The 18,682-nt window shown below is 57.2% G+C and overlaps 2 protein-coding genes across 6 annotated transcripts; both read right to left on the reverse strand.

Moving 5' to 3' along the window:
- Positions 1-331: 331 nt before the first annotated feature.
- LAG3 (lymphocyte activating 3) lies at positions 332-7,465 on the reverse strand. 5 transcript variants are annotated; one of them, XM_082420246.1, is made up of 8 exons: positions 5,814-7,465; positions 5,362-5,509; positions 4,717-4,976; positions 3,803-4,066; positions 3,131-3,406; positions 1,357-1,599; positions 881-1,066; positions 332-658 (listed from the first exon to the last, which is right to left on the reverse strand). In XM_082420246.1, the coding sequence occupies exons 1-8, from the start codon at positions 5,869-5,871 to the stop codon at positions 345-347; spliced, it is 1,749 nt and encodes a 582-aa protein (XP_082276372.1). In that variant the 5' UTR covers positions 5,872-7,465; the 3' UTR covers positions 332-344. The 5 variants fall into 5 exon arrangements, with proteins under 5 accessions (XP_082276372.1, XP_082276373.1, XP_082276376.1 ...); XM_082420247.1 differs by having other exon boundaries at positions 430-658; positions 939-1,066; XM_082420250.1 differs by having other exon boundaries at positions 430-658; positions 939-1,066; positions 5,257-5,509.
- A 131-nt stretch (positions 7,466-7,596) lies between these two features.
- Positions 7,597-12,350, reverse strand: PTMS (parathymosin). The gene is made up of 5 exons (XM_082420418.1): positions 11,788-12,350; positions 8,764-8,835; positions 8,519-8,594; positions 8,317-8,378; positions 7,597-8,152 (listed from the first exon to the last, which is right to left on the reverse strand). The coding sequence occupies exons 1-5, from the start codon at positions 11,830-11,832 to the stop codon at positions 8,102-8,104; spliced, it is 306 nt and encodes a 101-aa protein (XP_082276544.1). The 5' UTR covers positions 11,833-12,350; the 3' UTR covers positions 7,597-8,101.
- Between the last annotated feature and the right edge of the window lie 6,332 nt (positions 12,351-18,682).

Raw genomic sequence — 18,682 nt, forward strand, 5'->3', positions numbered from 1 at the left:
ATCTCCGGGAGGACTCGACCCGGCAGGGCTGAGTGTGTGTGTGAGTGTGTGTGTGTGTGTGTGTGTGTGTACGCGCGCTGCCGCCAGAGGGCCAAGGACCGTGCTGAGGTATGGCGCGCGTGGGGTGGGCCAGAGGAGCAAAATAGAAAGGAAAGCGGGCAGCCAGAGCAACGTGAGCAGGACGGAGGAGAGGGCTGGAGGGGTGAGAGGTGAGGGCTGCTCGGACCTTCAGGAAAACGACTCCCCCGGAGAAAGAAAGAGCAAGAGAGAGACCAGGAAGAAAGAATCACGAAGAAACCAGGAACGGAAAAGGGGAAGATGCAAGACTGCCTGGGGAAAGTAGGTCAGAAGGCCAGGGTGTGAGAAGGGAGCCCCAGAGGCTGGGGAGAGACAGAACCTTCCCTGGGCAAGAAGGGGCCAGACTCAGGCTTGCTGCTGACGGGGAGTTTATTTGCACTGAACTGCGGAGATGCAGGGGCTGCCCGGCTCCAGCTCAGGGCTGCTTCAGCTGCGGCTGCGGCTCGGGCTCGGGCTCCGGCTCGGGCTCCGGCTCGGGCTCCGGCTCGGGCTCCGGCTCGGGCTCCGGATCCTCTATCTTGCTCTGAGCCTGAGGTGGGTGAGTCCCATGCTCTAAGGCAGAGAATCTTCTTGGTCGCCACTGTGGGAAGCCAGACACGGAGGGTAGGAGAAAGAGGAGGGGGAAGGGAGAGGGAATAAGCTATTCCTTCCCAGGCCCCTCCCTGCCCATATGGTCCCAGGCCTTCTCTCAGCCCCTCCGAGCCTCCTTTGGTTTCTTCAGGCACAAGGGGTCCCTGGAGTGCAGAGGTTCATGGAGAGGGGGCTCTGAGGGCAAGTTCAGGGGTCAACCTTGCTCATCTACCTGAGGAAGGGGTGCCAGACAGCACACCGAGGACTGGGGAGGGGGGCTCCCGGCTCACCCGTCTTCTCCAAAGGTGAAAGCTAAAGGCTCCAGTCACCAACACGAGCAGGAAGAGGATACCAAGGATGAGGAGAGGGAGGTGGCCTGTTTTCCGGGCCCCCGGGGCTCTCCCGGAACGTTGGGCACCTACGGAGAGAGGTCAGGATTGCAACAGCCATAGGGTCATGGCTGGAAGGCACCTTGCCATACCCCCCCGATATGTTACCGACAATGAGACCCAGAGAGTTTAAGGGACTTGTCCAGGGTCACTCAGCTAATTATTGGCAGAAGTGGGTCAGGCCTAGACAAGAGCTGGAGGTCAGCTCCCTGGCTGGAGAGAAAGAGCGGGGACGGGGCGTGGTGTGGGGAGGAGGTCTGGAAGTGGGATGGAGGTGACTGGTCTGGAGTTGGGGCTATGGTGCTGTGGGGTCTCGGACCTGGGCGAGACAGCTCAGCGAGGTATACCGCGGTCCCGAGAAGCCTCTGCCCCTGGTACAGGCGGCACTGCCAGGGCTGAGAAAGGAGCCTGGCCTCCGGCATCAGCAGCCAGGGGCCTGGAGAGGTCCTGCGAGACCGCTCGTCCAGGGGGCTCCACACAAAGTGTTCTTGTCCAGATGCTGGAGTCACCTCACAAAGCAGTTTTCTCAGGCTGCCAGGTAATCCATGGGATTTGGGAGTCACTGAAAAAATTAGAGGGAAGAGATCTTTTGGGGCCCTGACCCTCTTACATGAAAGCATAGGCTCAACTCCCAAGTCTCAGTCGCCTTGACTCACCTGGGCTCTGATTGGGTGAGACTGAGGGGAGGAGATCAGGGTCATGGCCAAATTAATCTTATCAAGACAAAGCTCTGGTCAGATCACTGTGCTGCCCCCAAACTTTCCAGGCTCCCTACTGCCTTCGGGGGACTGTTCAAACTCAAACTGGCCGGAAGGATCACATGACAAATATTTCAGATTCGTTTCCATGACTTTCTACTCAAATGCTCAGAACCCCCATCGTTCAGGTGAGTTGGCCCCCTGGAGACCTTGCACTTTTCCTGCTTCCATGCTGTGGCTCACATCTGTGTCCCCCAAATGAATTCTATCCCCATTTCTGAATGTCTAGAGAACAGACCAACCGATCTAGAGACAGATCATCTCGAAGCTGTGCGGTGGGGATGGGCAGGAGGAGAAAATTGATGAACGGCCTGGAGCTGAGCATGGTGTACAAGCCCCTGAAGGTTTGCTGGCACAGACACCTGAGTTTAGCCCCAAGTCTGGCACTTCCCAGCTCTGTGACTTTGGGAAAGTTCCTTCTCTGTAAAACAGGGGCAACAATCTCTCTCCCGTTGAGCTGTCATGCAGATAGCTTGGAAAACTGACTCAAGACAGTTGACCCTCAAGAAGACCTTGGACAGAAAGAATTGGTAGGCTGTGATAACTGACTGGGAAGGAGGAAGCTGAGGATGAGTAGGACATGAGTGGAGTTACTGACGGGAAGGTGACTTAGCAAGAGGATTGGGTGCGAGGAAAAGATGGGGCTCAGAGTGAGACTGAGGCGTGGGTACCATATCTATGTAGAGATAAGTGGGAAGCAAGTGGAAATCCAGCACTGGTCTTCAGGAGATGTGTTGTTGGCAGGTTCATTTATTCATTCAACCAATATACATTATTAAGCGCCTACTATGCGGTGCTACTATTTAGTGGCATAGGTGAGTACGGCAGACACAACCAAGTGGTGATAGCTACCAAACAATCAACCCATATTTTCTGAGTTTGTTTGGTTTTTTCTTCTATGTTTGTTTTATACTATCTTGAAAAGCCCTCGCTCAGTAAATATTTGCTGACTAAGGGACGGATTTATTCATTCCTCCCCAGTCCAGGCCACTTCCCGCAACTTTAACCCAGGCCCTGGCTCCAAAGTGGGCAAGGATTCTTGAACTATATTCCACTTCTCTTGAACCATTCAAACTTTTGCCACCTCTCCTTCTAACTTCTCTGACCCTCCCCCCAATTCAGAGCAGGGGAGTCCCTTACAGAAGAGTGGAACATTCATCCAGTGACTCAGGGGAGATTTTCAGTTTCTGTTTGTTATATGGGGGCGAGAAAAGAGGAGGCCACAAGGGGCATCCCCCTGCAACTTGTGCCCAGTGGCCTGGCATCATGAGGCAGACTTGCCCAGTCTTTGCCCAGCTAGCCTTCCCTTCCTGTCCTTTCCCACCTGGGGCTGACCTGTGATGACTGCCAAAGTGACAGTGGCACTGAGCTGCTGCCCCTGCAGGTGGACGCGGCAGGTGTAGGTCCCAGCCTGGGCCTGGCCCACAGCCTCTAGTAGAAGGGTAAAGTTGCCATGGTCTCCAGCCACCAGGAGGTCGGGGCCTCCCCCAGGAGGGGCCCACGTGGCAGTGAGGGAAGACTGGGTCTCCACACCCAGAGGCAGGCGGCAGGGCAGCTCCACCCTGGAACCGGCTCCAGCGTACACTGTCAGAGGGACTGGGGGCTCCAGGCCTGCAAAGAAAAGGGAGCCCCAAGTTACAAAGGGGCTGGAGCGCTAGGTCTGCAGGGAAGGGAGGAAGAAGGGTGCAGGAGGTGGTCCGGCTCTGAAGAGTGCTAAGGAGCAGAATAAGTTGGATGAACTGAGGATACTCAGAACCCCCAAGTGCGCATGGGCCAGCAGGGGACCAAAGGCTGGCAAGTGAGGCCGGATGACCAAGGGAAAAGCTGGAAGGGAGAAGCCGCTGAGAGGCTGCAAAGGGAAAGAGAAAGGAGTGGGACAGCGAGGCCCAGAGCAATCACAGGTGCCGTCAGCTTGGTTTGGGGGCTCATAAGTCCGGGGGAGGTGACGGGAGGCAGGGGGGCAGGAAGGGATTGTGGTCAAGTGTGAAGGCAGACTGGAGGAGTTACCCAGAACAGTGAGGCTGTACGTGGTGGAGACATTGAAGCCATCTCTGTAGGTGAGGGTGCAGCCCCAGGACCCAGAGTCCAAGGGGCTGACATGGGGCAGGAAGAGGAAGTTTCCGGCTAAGAGGTGATGGGGGGACTCCTGAACGGGGACTCTGCCTGGGCCCCGGAACCAGTGCACAGAGGCTGGGAGATCAGGGCGGCTGAAGGAGCAGTTCAAGATGACGGAACTGGAGGTCCACAGAGACCCGAGGCGGCTGGCAGTCACTGGGCAAGGACAGAGAAGGTTGATCAGGCCCACTTTCCCAACACATCAGGCCAACTAAGCTGGACGCTCCTGGAAACAGGCACCTGGCTGTAGATCTCTTTGTCTTCTCTCTCCCAGCCCTCCTCCCACCCAACCAGCCCAGGGCCTGGCCCCTGGAGGTGCTTAAAATGCATGCCCAGGAGTCCCCTGCTGACTTCCCCTGCCCCCTGCCTCCAGTTCACTGGGCTTGGTCTACGCTTCCCCTTCTCCAGGCCTTGCTTGAGGATCCCCACTAAGCCCACCCCCTGAGCTACAGACTACAGATGTCTGAACAGAGTCACTCCAGCCCCGCACTCTCCCCTGGAAGGGGTGCCTCCCCTCCTCCACCCTGGCACTCCCGCTGTGGGTCGGGGAAGGGGAGCTCAAGGGGTGATACGATCTCTCCACCGGGCCCTCCCCCGACACACGTGCTTCTCCGGGGGCACCTTCCACCCCGCAGGCAGGCTCGCCGGCCCCTTCCGCCCCTCGGGGCTCTCCGTCAGGGCCTGGGGCGCATCCTTAGAAGCACAGCCAGCCTCTGCCCAGCCCTTCCTGCCTCCGGGGAGGCGGGATATGGGGCGCCCTCCTCCTAGCCCCGCTTCTACCCCCCTCCATCCCCCCCCACACCTACCCGCCGCCTGGCCCACGCGCAGACGGAGGCGGCAGGCGAGAGCGCGGTCCCCGAGGCGCACAGCGGCGTGGTACTCGCCGGCGTCGGCGCGTCGGGCCGGGCGCAGCCACAGCGAGAAGTCCCCGCGCTGGAGGCCGCGCTCATCCAGCTGCACGCGGGGCTGCAGGGGCGGCCTCCCGACGCGCAGGCCTCCGGGAGCCAGCCTCAGCACCGTGTAGCGGCGGGGCCCCAGGCCCCGGGGGGAGAGCGCCGCGGGCTCACTGGGCAGGAGAGAGATGGGACTGAGAAATCCGAGGGGAAGAAACGCCGGGGAAGAGGCCGTCCAACCACACTTTGAGGATGAGGAAGCCCACCCAAAGGGAAGATCTCTGGACTGCTAACCGTCCCGTCCCCTGCTCTGGTTGGCCAGCACCATCCACCACCGGAGAGAGGCAGGCGTGCTGGGGGATGCAGGTGTGAGGGGGGCAGGCTTCGGAGGAAGGGCAGGGGTGGGGGCTGCGCGGCAGGGGAGGCTGAGCCACTGGCTTCTGAGGGACTGACAGCTCCAGGGAGAACACAGAGGGCTGGCTTGGGCCTGGGACTGGAAGTCTGGATGCCTTTACTGCTGGATCTGGGGGTCTTGTTGCTGCAGTTTGGGGTGCATACCTGTCTGGTAGATGCTGCCAAGTGACTTGTCTTGCTCGCAGAAGGCTGAGATCCTGGAGGGGGATTGTGGGGCTGCAGGGGAGCTGGGCAGGAGCCCCCTCCTGGGCCCACACCACCGGGACCTCTGCCCCAGGGTCTGGAGCCTCCACTGGGGAGGAAAAGAGAGGCCAAGGGGAGGGGCCATGAGCCAAGAGACTTCAGAGCAGAGAAGGAGCCTCACTGTTTTCTGAGGGAGAAACAGGGCTGAGGGAGACCTTGGGTTTCTGCCCCTTCCCTGCCAAGGGGGAGACCTAAGAGAGGCTTTGGGGGCTGAAGGACTGCCCCAAGAAAGGCGTTAGAAGAATCCACCCAATCTAAGGACCTTGGCATCTGTGTGGTCATCGAGAAATCCCTTCTCACCCCCTGCTGTGGGTCTGGAGGTCAACCCTCCCAGAGGGTGGTCCCCACCTTACCTGCAGCTGCCCACAGCAGTTGCAGAAGCAGCCAGGCCGGGAACCGAGCCTCCCGCATCTCCTCTGAGGCCTGGGCCACACAGCCCTCCAAAGGGAAGAGGTCAGAAAGTGGGGAAGGACTGATGTTCAAAAGAGAGGTTCTGCAAAGAGGGTGTTGGAGAAAGAGAATCTAGAAAAAGAGGAATGGAGGCCTGGAGAGAGAGGGAGGAACCAATGACCAGGGGCTGGAATCTAGAGGAAAGCCCGGCAGATCAGGCAGCCAGAGGGTGCAGTCAGGGTGGGGTGGGGGTCCCGGGGGACGGGGCAGGGCGCTGGCAGAGAGCAGAGTGGAGGTAAGGTGGCTGTCTTGAGCTAGAGGCCGTTCTGTTGCTCCCAGGGCCCTGGCCCCTGTCCTTCTGTCTTCCCTCCACCTTCTGCACTTCCCCTCCCCATTGCCCCCCCCAGCACCCCAGGGCTCACGGTTTCGCTTCGCAGTGGAAAGTCTGAGGGGGCTGATTCCCAGCAGCATTACCTCCACCCCTGTGGTGGCGCTCCCCTTGTTTATTTCCTCAGTCCTGGGTGTCCCCGCCACCCTCTCCACTCCTCCCCCACCCTCTTGACTGTTCTCTTTCCCCAGGAACTTCTGCCCTTCTCTGCCTTGAACTACCCACTTGCCCATCTCTGAGCTGCCTCCCCAGGCCCGTCATACTTTCTTGGCAAGCCCTTTCCTTGGTACTCATCCCCTCCCTTATTCCCTTACCTTCCCAGAACTTCATTACCTTCGTCTACCTGTCTCCCCACCCATCCAATGACTCCTAGAAGCTCTACTGTACCCTAAAAGATGGTAGGTCTGAAGGGCACCCCACCCACAGGGAAAAGAATAGCTACACTGTATTGTGCCTTCATTATGTGCTGGGCATTGTAGTGGGCACTTTGTGTACAGTAACTCATGAAATCTAATATTATCCCCCATTGTACACATGAGGAAACAAGGTCAGGCAGGGAGTGTGAAGACAAAAGCTGTGAGTGTATGTGTCTGTGTGTGTGATCCTGACCCCGGGTGAGTTACAGGTGTCTTGTCATCTTTGGGGATGAATGGTATCGATGAATCACACACACCCCTCTACAGCTCAGGCCTCTGTGTAATCAGCCGGCTCTCCCAATCCAGAGGCTCTGAACTAAGAGAGGGCAAGGGTGATACGGAAAAATGCAGAAGTCTTGCAGCAGGGATCTTCCCTCAGGAAAAACTGAGGCAGAACTAAGGAAGGAAGCCTGAGAAGGCCAGGGGGGAACCCCTGCTCCCCACGCCACCCAGCCTGCGGAGCCAGAACTTGCAGCAGGCCTGGAACCACAGGAGGTCCTGGAGTTCTCCCTGCTTGACCAGGAGCTCACTGCTCAGTGCCAGGCAACTCTCACTCCATCCAAAGAGGCTTGAGACCCAGGTCTCCTGCCCTCTCCCACTTCAGGGGCGGGACTTCCTGTTTCTGAGGCTGTTTCTTTGCCTGGTTCAGCACAATAGGGCTGGTAGCTTTCCACTGGGCTCAGCAGTGTCTAGCCTGGTGTGGGTTAGCAGGGAAGGGTGTGTGTATGGCTGAGAGGAGTATCCCCAAGAATCCAAAACCAGGACGCGAGTCAGCTCTCAAAGACACCACGACCCCCCGTCCACCCGGAGCGTAGCTGCTCTTGTCTTCTCGCGGGGTGGGTGGTAGGAGGGTGCCGCTGATTTTTTTATAGAGGGGAGGGGTCCTGATAGAATGTGCCATCGGCCACCCTCCTCGCTCTGCCCGGGAAAGCAGGAGACAGGTTAAAAACAGAAGCGCGACCGTTTCTTTATTAAATTATACAAAAAGGGGAGGGGAGGGGGGCAGCTGTGGGGCTCGGCCCCAACCCTGTTCCCACCCCGGCCTGGCGCTGTCTGAGAGAAGGGGATCTGAGGGAGACCCAGGGATCAGGCAGGGTAGGGATGGGCAGGACGTGAGGCTGGGATGCAGAGGTTAGGAAGGAGAGGCTCCCAGAGGAGGGTGGGGTTGGCTGCGGGGATGGAGGAAGAGAGGAGGGAGAGGGAGGGGGCCACCGGGGACCAGCTGGGGAGCTCAGATGGAGCAGGTCAGGAGGTGGAAGATGGCAGTGAGGATGGAGGGGGCAGTGTGTGGAGGGGCGGCATGAGAAGGCTGGGGAGAGAGAGGGCGGCAGCTCTGGCGCGGGGCCCAGAGCAGGGAGCCAGGTGAAGAGCGGCTGTGCTCGGCTGTCCCTACCCTCACCTCCAGGCCCCCGAGGGGCCTCCCACCCCCAGCCCACTGGCAGGGGGCTCATGCCGAAGCCCCGTTTTCTGTCTTCTGCCGCTTGGGATCCGCTTCGTCCTGTGGAGAGGGAAAGAGCTGGGGTAGCTGTCGCCTGGGAGAGGGACCGCCCTCTGTGCTGCTCCAGCCCCCGCCCTGCACCACCGGGATCTAGGTCCAAATCCAAAGGGCTCCCGGCCCTGCTGCATCCCTGACAGCCCCTCAGCCCACAACCCAGCCCAAACCTCCTCTTCAGCAGCTCTCTTCAGCGCGGGCCCTTCGTCCTCATCTTCTTCTTCTTCCTCATCTGAGGAGCCAGAAATGGGTCATTGGGGAAGGGCTGGAAGCTCCAGCAGAGACCCCCTGTGGCGGCCCTCAGCCCTGCTTCAGCTCTTCAAACCCACCCTGACGGTTCCTTTGAGCCCAGCCTTCCCTGCCCCTCCCCACCTTCCTCGTCTCCTTCATCTTCCTCCTCGCCATCCTCGGCAGTTTCTTCTTCCTCCTCAGCTCCGTTCTCCTCCTCCTGCGGGACGGGGAGAGGGAGGTGTCAGGGTGGCCCTGTGCCTCCACCCACCGTCACAGCCAAGGGTAAGGGGCCTGAGGGCAGGGCGGCGAGGATGGGAGGGGTCAGGGAAAGGCGGGGCCCCCAGGAAGGGAGCTGGGGGCACGGTGGGCAGGTGACCCCTCCGCACCTCCACCACTTCTTTCTTTCGCTCTTTCCGGCTTGCCTTCTCCTCCACCTTCTCTTTCTTCTCCTTTAGGTCCTGCAAGAGAGAGAGAGGTCACCTTCCTCTCACCACAAACGATCTGCAGCCCTTAAGTCCCTCCAGGCCCGGTTCTCCCTCTGCAGTGACTTTAGAGGAGTGGGAGATGGAGAAAGTGGGCAGTGCGGCTTAGAGACTGAACAGAGGTCCCAGGGTCCTCACAGCCACAGAGGGGCTGAGACCAGACACCTTCCCCAAGACTCGAGGGAGGAGAAAAGTGACGAAGCCCGGGAAGAGGCAGCCAAGGTAAGCGCTCATCACCCCCACCAAGTTCTGCCCAACCTCACCGGCTGAAGAGTTCAGCTCAGCAAAGCAAATCCCCTCCATCTGCTCGCAGCCCTGACGCCCCACCCCCTCTGGAGGTCCCTCCTTCGCCTGCCCCCTCCCTCTGCCGGCCCTGCTCTGCCTTTTGTCTACCTCTGGGGCCTTCTCCTGAGTACTCTCTCCTGGGCATCCCTCCCAGCTTCCCTCTCAGCTGCGAAAGCCTTTGTTTCTGCCTTTGTGCCCCCCTAATCCTCAGGCTCGTACCTGGCCCAAGGCTACAGGAATAGGAAGGGCCCCTTAGCACCTGCCCACTCCTGCCCCGAGACAGTGCAGGTGGTTTCCTCCTCCCGACCACCCATGGTGCGTGCACCAGCACGGTGCGGGCCCTGGTGTGGTGCGGGCCCTGGTGTGGTGTGGGCCCTGGTGTGGTGTGTGCACTGGTGTGGCAGAAGGGTAGGAGTCACCGTTGCCAGCGGGGATGTAGGGGAAGCAGGATAAGGGAAATGTGGAAGGGAAACACTCTGGGACCTGGTAGACGTGGACGAAGAGACAGACAAGGTCTGTGTGGGCGGGATGGGAAAGTAGAGGGGAAGGTCCCTGTGTAGAGTCCCCTCCCGCCACACGGCCCCTCTCTCCTTCCCAAGACCCCAGCAGGCACACCTTTGATGTCTTGTCCTGATGTGATGTGGCCCAGGGAGGTGCTCACAAGAGTCCCCTCTCTCGGGACACCACACCGGCCCTTCCAATTGAGATTCCAGTCCTCTCTCTACCCCACCCCTTGGCAGGCACTGTGGTGTCTCTGTGTGATCGGATCGGATCTGGTGTTGGTGTGCAACTCTGTGTATCCGATTCCACGGGGATGGAAGTTTTCTGGGTGAGTAGATCACCCTGGGAGGGTGTGTCCTTTCTGGAACAGGGCTGGGACAGGAGAGAGGTTTGGTGCTGGGTGGTTGGCCTGGAGGGACGCTCAATTCCCTTCTCCCTTTATGGGGAGCGCACAACGCTTGCCCCTCTCACTCCAGCTAGGTTTCTTCATGCCACTTCGCTGTCCTCATTTCTCTGCCACATGGTCGGCATGGCATTTCTACTACCTGGTGGGCTTTCCCCTACATCCTGGGCCTGGAGAGCCAGGGGATCGTCAGCTTCTCTCTGGGGGCCCCAGCGCCAGGTCTGCACGGCCCTGGCCTGCCTGAGTTTCTCATCGGGGCTGATGGAGGGAAGGAGAGTGAGTGCCAGGGAGGGAGGGAGTCTACCAGAGGTCAAAGTCCAAGGGGCCGGGCCCTCTCCTCCCCTGTCTGGTCCTGTCCTCCTGGTCACTGTCCTTCTGTGATCCCTTTTCCAGGAGGGTATGTGACCTAGGTCTTGTGCTAGGCTGCTCTCTGGCCTCATTTGCTCAACACGGGCACACACACTGACACGGGCTGACACTGATTCACACACACGGCTACAGAGGGGCGCCCACGCGATCCGGGGACACACGGCCCGGTGTTTGGGCATTCTGGCACACACTCTTGAGACAGCACAAGAGCACAGTGGAGCCACTCGGCACTCACAAAGCAGCAACACGATTCCAGAACAGCTACGTCTCCACACGCACACATGTAACTGACACGGGCAGTCCCACACACTCGCTGGATTTCAGACATACAAAGACACCTACTCAGGGAAGTCACATGCCACCGCACAGCCCACCGGAGGGCCGCTCAGCACACCTTGTCAGATCTCACACGGAGCCCCTGTCTCCCACTGCCTCGAGTCCCATTGGTTCCCCCTTTCACTTCACCGGCCTCCAGGAGACCTCTGTGACCTCCTCAGCAACCACCCCCCACCCAAGGTCGGGCTCCCAGCCCCCAAACCCTGGCCGAATTAATTTCCCCAAGCGACACTCAGCAGGTTCCCTAGGGAAATTAGAGAAAGGCTGGAAGAGAGGCAAGGCCGAAGGGATGGGGCCAGGGAGGGAGCTGACGGGAGCAAGGGCGGCGCGATGCAATGCCATGCAATGCTGGGCCCCAGCTTTTTCGAAGGCTGTTCCCGGCCCCCTTCTGGTTTTTAGGAATTCAAGATTCTTTAAGCGTGGGGGGAGACGCTGGAGGAGGGCTATGGAGACTAAGAGAGCTGAAGGCCAGTGGACGAAAGATGGAAGGAAAGGAGGGAAGGAGAAAAGAGAGGCAGTAGCTGTCGGAGGAGAGAAGCAAGAGACTGTCGGGCCTCGAGGGGAGGGGCCGAGAGGAGCAGCCTCCCAGGAGAGTCCTGTTTACACCGGAGGCTCTCAAACCGCTTAGCGGAGGAAAGGTGAGGTCAGACTGGAAGGGAAGACAGGGGACGGGGCGCCGGAGAGGGGCGCGGGGGGGGGGGCAGGGTAGATGAGACGCGCAGAGCTCCGACGGTCACCGGCCGGGGTGGAGGCGCGCGAGCCGGGGCCGGAGAGGGGTGGGGACGGCGCGGGGCCGGAGCGGCCAGGCCGGGAGCCGGGCGCACGGCGCTCGGGAAGCTAGAGGGCGCTGGCGCGAGCCGCGCGAAGCGGGGCAGGCAGCGCCAGGCTGGGGCGCGGGGGGAGGGCGGAGCGGGGTCCGCCGGGACCCCGCACCCGGGCAGCAGCTTGGGGCCGTCGGGGGCGGCCTGGGGCGCACGACTGCGCGGAGCCCGGGGGGCGTGCGGGGGCCGGGCCGCCGCCGGCCCCGCCCGTACCTTGGCGCTCAACTCGGCCGCTGCCTCCACGCTCTTCTCCGACATGGTGCCGGGGCCGGGGCCGGGGCTGGCGGGGAGTCGGGGTCCCGGGGCCGGGACGGAAGGGCCCTGGACGGCGGAGGGTGGCCGCGGCCGGAACCTGGCGCGGTGGCGGCGGCGGCGGCGACAGCGGCAGCGGCGGCCGCTCGGCAAGCTGGGGCTCAGGAAGAGGCGGCAGAGGCGCGCGGGGTGGGGCGGGGGTGGGTCTGGAGCGGAGACCCGCAGGGCTGCGGCCGTCCGGAGGGCGGGCGGAAGGGCGGTGCGGGCGGTGGCCGGCGCGCTCCGGCCGCGGTCGCTCGGTCCTCGGCTCGCCGCCCCCGCACCCGCAGAGCTGCCGCCGACCAGCCGCTGCCGCCCCCGGCCAGGGAACCCGCTTATAAAGCGGCGCTGCCCGACGGGAGGGGCTTCCCAGGGGTGGGGCACGCGGGAGCGGGGAGGAGAGGAGAGGGGAGGAGGATGAAAGCGGAGGTTGGAGAGGTGGGGATAGGAGGATGAAAGCGAGGGGAGGGAGCGCGCGAGAGGCGGGAGGGAGGACTACACCAGGAGGGGGAAATGGAGAGACTACGGTCGCGGCGAAAGGAGTGGGGCGAGGAGGTGGGAAGGGGTGGGGCTCCTGCGGGGAGGGACCTCTCCGAATCCCGACCTACTGCCGGCGAATGTGGAGTGTGTCTTTTGGGGGCGGGCTGGAGGGATGGCCTGGATCCTACAGACACCCCACCAATAGCCTCGAGATTTTTGCCAAGGGGTGGGGTGGTGGGAAGCAGATGGAAAGGCCGGGCAGGTATTTGAGAAACCAAAAGCTTTAAAGAGGAGGAAGAGGGCGGGAGCTACTTCCACATCTCGCTGGATTTCCCCTCTCCTGCAGCATCTGCGTTCCCTGGGTGGCCTTGGGAGGGGTTGAGAGAGCAGAAAGGGCCGCCCACCCTCCATCCTGCCCTAGGCTGACTTTTGTGACCCCTGCTGGGTTCCTCCCTTCCGGGTTCTCGCTTGTGATCTGAGGGGAGTCAGAGGCCCTCCAATCTCCTTTCGCCTTTTCCATCTTCGACCTTTCTTCTTTGCCCATCCCACCTCACTTTTCTTTGCCTGGTCCTTCTATCTTCATCCCTCCTCATCCATTTCTGTCTCACATCTCTCTTCTTCTGTCGCCCCTTCTCCACTTCTCACTTGCCCTCTTCTACCTTCCATCTCTGCCTTCCCTCTCTCTCCAGACAACACTGTTCTTGTCTCATCTGAGTCTGTCACCCGGCCCTACATCCTTAGCTGATTTTCCTCAACTCCTCTTCATGTCCTTATTTCCCACATTTCCCCTCTCTTGGTCTTTCTCATTCCTCTGCTGCCATCTTCCCCAGCCTTTCTGGATGATATCTGCTTCTTTTGCAGGGGGTTCCAGCCCACACTGTTCCACACACCCTCAGCTCCTCTCCCTCAGTCTCGGTATCTTTGGGTCATTTTGAGAAGCTTGGGGTTTCAGGAGGGGACAGGAGTCCTGGGGTGTGTAGCAAAGGTCAGGAAGGTGGATGGAATGGAAGGCTAGGGTTTGGAAAAAGATATCTTTGGTGTATGTGCACTCCTGTATTTGTCTATCATTAGTCTTCATCTTTTTATCATTTTCATTTTCTTAATAAAAAAAGACATAACTGACCAATCATCACCATTTAGTCTTTGAGTGCTTAAGTACCCCATCTTTTGGTCCCTTGGTGTCCATACCTCCTAATTGCTCTTTCGACTCTTCTATCAGTTTCTCAGTCTCTGTCTCCTCAAAAATCTTGGAGCCCCACCCAGGTTTCTCCTTGCCGACTTCTGTCCATCTTTCTCTGAGATCTTTCCATCTCTGTCTCTGTTTCTCTTGACACACTCGCTGATGTCTTTAGCGATCTCTGACCCTCTCCATCTCTCTACTCTCTTGCTTCATTTATCTCCCTCTCCCCCCTCCTCCCCCCCCCCCCCGCCCAGTCTCCCAGTCTCGCTCCCTCCCCGTCAGTCTCTTTCCTCTCCCTCCCACCCTCCTTTCCTCTTCCCCCCTTCTCCACCTAGCAGCCCCGCCTGCTGTCTCGGACACCCTGCTGGGCTCTTACCCTGTTGCCCTGGTAACCGCCCCCCACTCCGGTCATCTCCACTCCCCTCCCCCCCTCCAATCACCGCCACCAACAACCTCCATCCACCTTCCTCCTATTTTTCCTGAGAGCCAATAGAAACTCTGTTGCCAGGTGGAATGCTCATTTGAATTAGCCAATCCAGGAGCCTAACTGCTTGCCCTGCCTTATATGGGGATTTGAGGAGGGCCACTCCCCCCACTCCAGCCCCACAGGGGACCAGCCCCTCCACTGTCCTTTATCCCCGCCCTGGAGAGAGCCTAGGACCCTCCCTCTCACCCTTTTATAAGGGTCTGGCTTCCCATTTCCCTAACTGGGACCACCGGGGTTAGTGTGGGCTGTGGGTTGGACTGTGGGCTGGGCCTGAGGGCCGGGGGTGGGAATGAGGTGTGATTAGGGAAGGGGAGGCGGAGGGAGCCGGGAATTTTGCCCAGGGAGGGGTGTCTGGGAGCGGAGGCAGCTGCAGTGGAAAATTCCAGGGAGATGGAGAGGCAGAGAATGGGAATCCTGCCCCAAGGCCCAAGGGAGAGCCTTGAGAATCTAAGAGTTTGGACTCTAGGGTCCGCAGGGACCAAAGGAAAAAGTAGGAAGCAGGAGGCCTGGATCTAATTCCTTCCTGCATGGGAGAAGCACCCCTTAGCCCTCGCTCTCTGGTTGGACAACACATGTCTCCTGAAGTCTTGGCTTCCTAAGAAGAAAGCTACACACTTAGGAAGAATTTGGAATGAGTGGGCTGCTGAAAGCCCACCCCCTATTCCTTGGGGTTGGTCTCTGGGCCTCTGGGGCCAAGAGTGTTAAATGATGCCAGCCTGTGTTTACTACTTTCCAAAGAATGATTTCTGAGGCCTTGTGGAAGCTTGCCTATTCCTAGAGTTCTTTTAGTCCACAATTCAACGGAGAATTTTCCACTGGTTGAATGGGGAAACCTGTGCCTTCTTACACATTTTCTGGAGGTGGGAAAAGGAAGGCCAGGTGAGAATAGGGGAGGCCCGAGCCCCCGTGGAAACTATGACTTCGGACATCCCAGCAATTCCCTCACTACTCTGTAGAAGGTGTTCAACTCTATAACTATTTACATCTCATTCTTAAGTGAATTTTTCCCCCTCTTCAGCTTCCTGGGTTTTTTCAGTTTGCCTCTTTATCTGATAGGTTAAGTGCTGAGGAAGGCGTCGTTAGCTATCATTCAAGGATGGGAGGACAGAAACCTGAAAGTTGGGCCTCTCCACTCCTCACTATACTCTTCATCCCATTCCACTCCCAATGACCTCGTTGCTATTCCTCATTTTTCCTTTGCTTAAAAAAAAAAATCTTTTCAAAACTCAAGAGAGTAGAGAGTTGAGAGGAGATGGATTCCTAGATTTAGTTAGGCTGGACTCCGTCCAATAAAATTTTCTGTGATGACGGGAATGTTCTATATCTGCAGTTTCCAATACAGTGGCCACAAGCCACGTGTAGTTACTGAATACTTGAAATGCGGCTAGTGCAACTGAGGAACTGCTTTTTTTACTTTAATTTTAATTAAATTTATTTATTTATTTTTTGCCTGCGTTGGGTCTTCGTTGCTGGGCGCGGGCTACTCTTCCTTACAGTGCGTGAGCTTCTCATTGCAGTGGCTTCTCTTGTTGTAGAGCATGGGCTCTAGGTGCGCGGGCTTCAGTAGTTGTGGCTCATGGGCTCAGTAGCTCGCGGCATGTGGGATCTTCCAGGACCAGGGATCGAACCCATGTCCCCTGCATTGGCAGGTGGATTCTTAACCACTGTGCCACCAGGGAAGTCCCTTATTTATTTATTTTAAATAGAAGTCTACCTCATTCTTTTTTATTTTATTTTATTTTATTTTTCTGTCATGCTGCACAGCCTGTGGGATCTTAGTTCCCTGACCAGGGATTGAACCCGGGCCACAGCAGTGAGAACGCTGAGTCCTAACCACTGGACTGCCAGGGAATTTCCAATTTTAATTCAATTTAAATAGCCCTAGTGGCTACCATATCGGACAGCACCACTTCAGACCTTGGCCCTAAACTGCCTTTTCTTTTTCTATCTTGTTTCTTGTCTCCATCCCCAGTGTTCTGTACATGGAAAGTCAAAAGCAATTCTGGCTGCCATGTTGGAAGGTCACCTGGGCCACTGTTGTCATGTACTTTACCACAGGTGCATGATTGCTCAGGATTTCCACATTTTCACAGATGAAACAGACGATGTGGCTGACCCAGAGTAGAGGAAAGTGAACGTGAAAAGGCTAGGGGAGATGGGACCAGGAGTGACAGCTAGAGGCTTATTTTGCCCAGAAGGTAAAAGGCTGAGGGAGGACTTAATAACCAGGAAGAGGTTATTCAGTCAACGGTGCCAACTGAACCCATGCAGGTGGCTCAGGTCTCAGGGGTCCTGTTCTCACTCAGTCTCCCCAAGCGACTCCATCATGCACCTCCACTGGTGCAAGTCCCACTGCCAACGCACACCTCAAGCCCTGATGACTCTCAAACCCGTATCTCCAGCGCCGGCTTCTCTCCTGAGTGCAAGTCATGACTCCAATTCCCTTCTGTCTTCTCTCCCTGGATCCTCCACAGCGCCTCAACCCCATGCCTTCCAACTGCAACTCCCCCATTTTTCTATTTCAGTTAAAGATCCTGTCCCCCACCCATTCATTCATGCCAAGGGGTCATCCGAGACGCCGCCTCTTCCTTCCTTCCCTAGATCCTTCACATTTCACTTTCTAAAGGTTCCTTGAGCACCTCCTCTTCTCTCCAAGCCCAGTCCTGCCCCTGCTCCAAGGGTCAACATCACTCACTGACTTTACGCTTAATTAATTTGGGTTTTCAATCATGATTTAAGAGTTGTTGTATCTTCAGCACCTACCGCTGTACCTGGCATATTGTAGAAGCTCAAAAATGTTTGCTGAAATGCATAAACTGCCTTTCTACCTAAGATACAAATAGACTGTTGTCATCTCCCTCCATAAAACCTTTTGATAGCTTCCCCAGGCCTATAGGATAAAGTCCAGAAGCAAACCCAGCCCTTCAAGGTCTGGTCCCTTTTAACCTCTGTAGCCTTAGCTCTCACCAAGTTTCCCTCAAAAGTTTTGCTGCAGCATTTTTTTTACTCCTCATAGTTCCTCCCCAGTGGGGCCTACCTCTGTGCCTTTGCATTGATCTCACCTTCCGCTTGAAATGCTCTCCTGGCTGCCCTACCCCACCCCCCAAGCCACTCACTCCCCCTTCTGAACCACTTTCGCCCTTTTAATATACATCTTCCTATGGCGGCCTTCATCCCAGGATTATCATGGATTCCATGTTGGCCACCGTCACCAGACTGTGAACCCTGTTGGGCAGAGACCATGTCTTACTTGTCTTTTCATCTCCAGCACCTTGCACTGTGCCTGGCGTATAGTAGGAGCTCCATAAATGTTTACTGACAGGAACTACCACACAGGTAGCACAAACTTCAATCCTTAAAGCCCGCGTTAATCACGAGACATCACGCTGCCTCCTTGGGGATGCCTTCTTGAAATGATCAACAGACGACAGGAAGTTCTTAGGACTTAAAACTCCACTGCTAATGCCAACCGTTAACATTAGCATACCTGCCCAAGGTGGTCAAACATCTAATATCTTATGGTCGAACTAGGCATGGGATTCACGTATTCCTGTTGTCCTCCTCCTGCTTTGGGTGGCTAGCTTCTAAAGGGAAGACTGTCCACTCAGTTATCCTGTGTAACCATGGGGTTAGGATCACAGTTTCAGCCAGACACAATTTCCATATGTTCTCAAGCTAATCCTATATGCACACAGTACAGTGTGGCAAGCAGAATGGTCATTTATTTCTCATTCAGTTGCCCAGGTCAAAAAACCCTGGGGTCATTCTTTTTTTTTTTTTTTCTTTTCCAGCCATGCCTTGCGGCTTGTGGAGATCTTAGTTCCCCGACCAGGGATTGAACCCAGGGCCACAGCAGTGAAGGTGCCAAATCCTAACCACTGGACCACCAGGGAACTCCCCCTGGAGGCATTCTTGACTCTTCTCCCTTGTACTGCATCCAACCATCAGCAAATTGTTAACTCCATCTTCAAAACATACCTAGAATCTGACCATTTCTCGCCTCCACTGTTTCTAACCTACTCTAAGCCATCTGGATTATGGCTACAGCATGCTAGGTCCTTCTGTTTCTGCTGTGGCCCCCCCCCCCAATGGTCTATTCTCCGTACAACAGCCAGAGTGGTCCTTTGTAGGTCTTACAAAGTCCCACGGGATCTGGCTTCCTTTTTGCTCTGTGCCTTGTTTCTCACTACTGCTTTTCCTTTCATTCACATCAGTCTAGGCACATTGGCTTCTTTGTTCCGTGAACACACTAAGCATACTTCTGCCTCAGGGCCTTTGCACTTGCTTTTTCCTCTGCCCAGAATGTCTTAACCCCAGTCGGCTTAAGAGTCACCTCATCAATGAGGCCATCCCTAGTCACCCTAAAAGCAACCACCACCTCCCAGCTGCTTGCCTGTTCCTCTACCCAACTTCCAACCTGCTTTATTTTTCTCTCTGTGTATCACTATATCTCCAGAGCCAGGAACAGTGCCTGACACAGTAGGCATTCAATAAATATTTGTTGAATGGATGTGAATATAAAACAAACTGAAAAGCTGGTTTTTAAAAACATGTTCCTGAGTCATTTTTCAATCTCACTCTGATCTGGTGTCCACTATACAACTCAGTCTCTCTACCTGGGGCAACTTAGTGCTAATTGTCAGGGTTTATCTCCCCCCCCCCCCAAACAC

The sequence above is a fragment of the Balaenoptera physalus genome, assembly GCF_965194825.1.
Source record: "Balaenoptera physalus genome assembly, chromosome: 13".
NCBI lineage: Eukaryota > Metazoa > Chordata > Mammalia > Artiodactyla > Balaenopteridae > Balaenoptera > Balaenoptera physalus.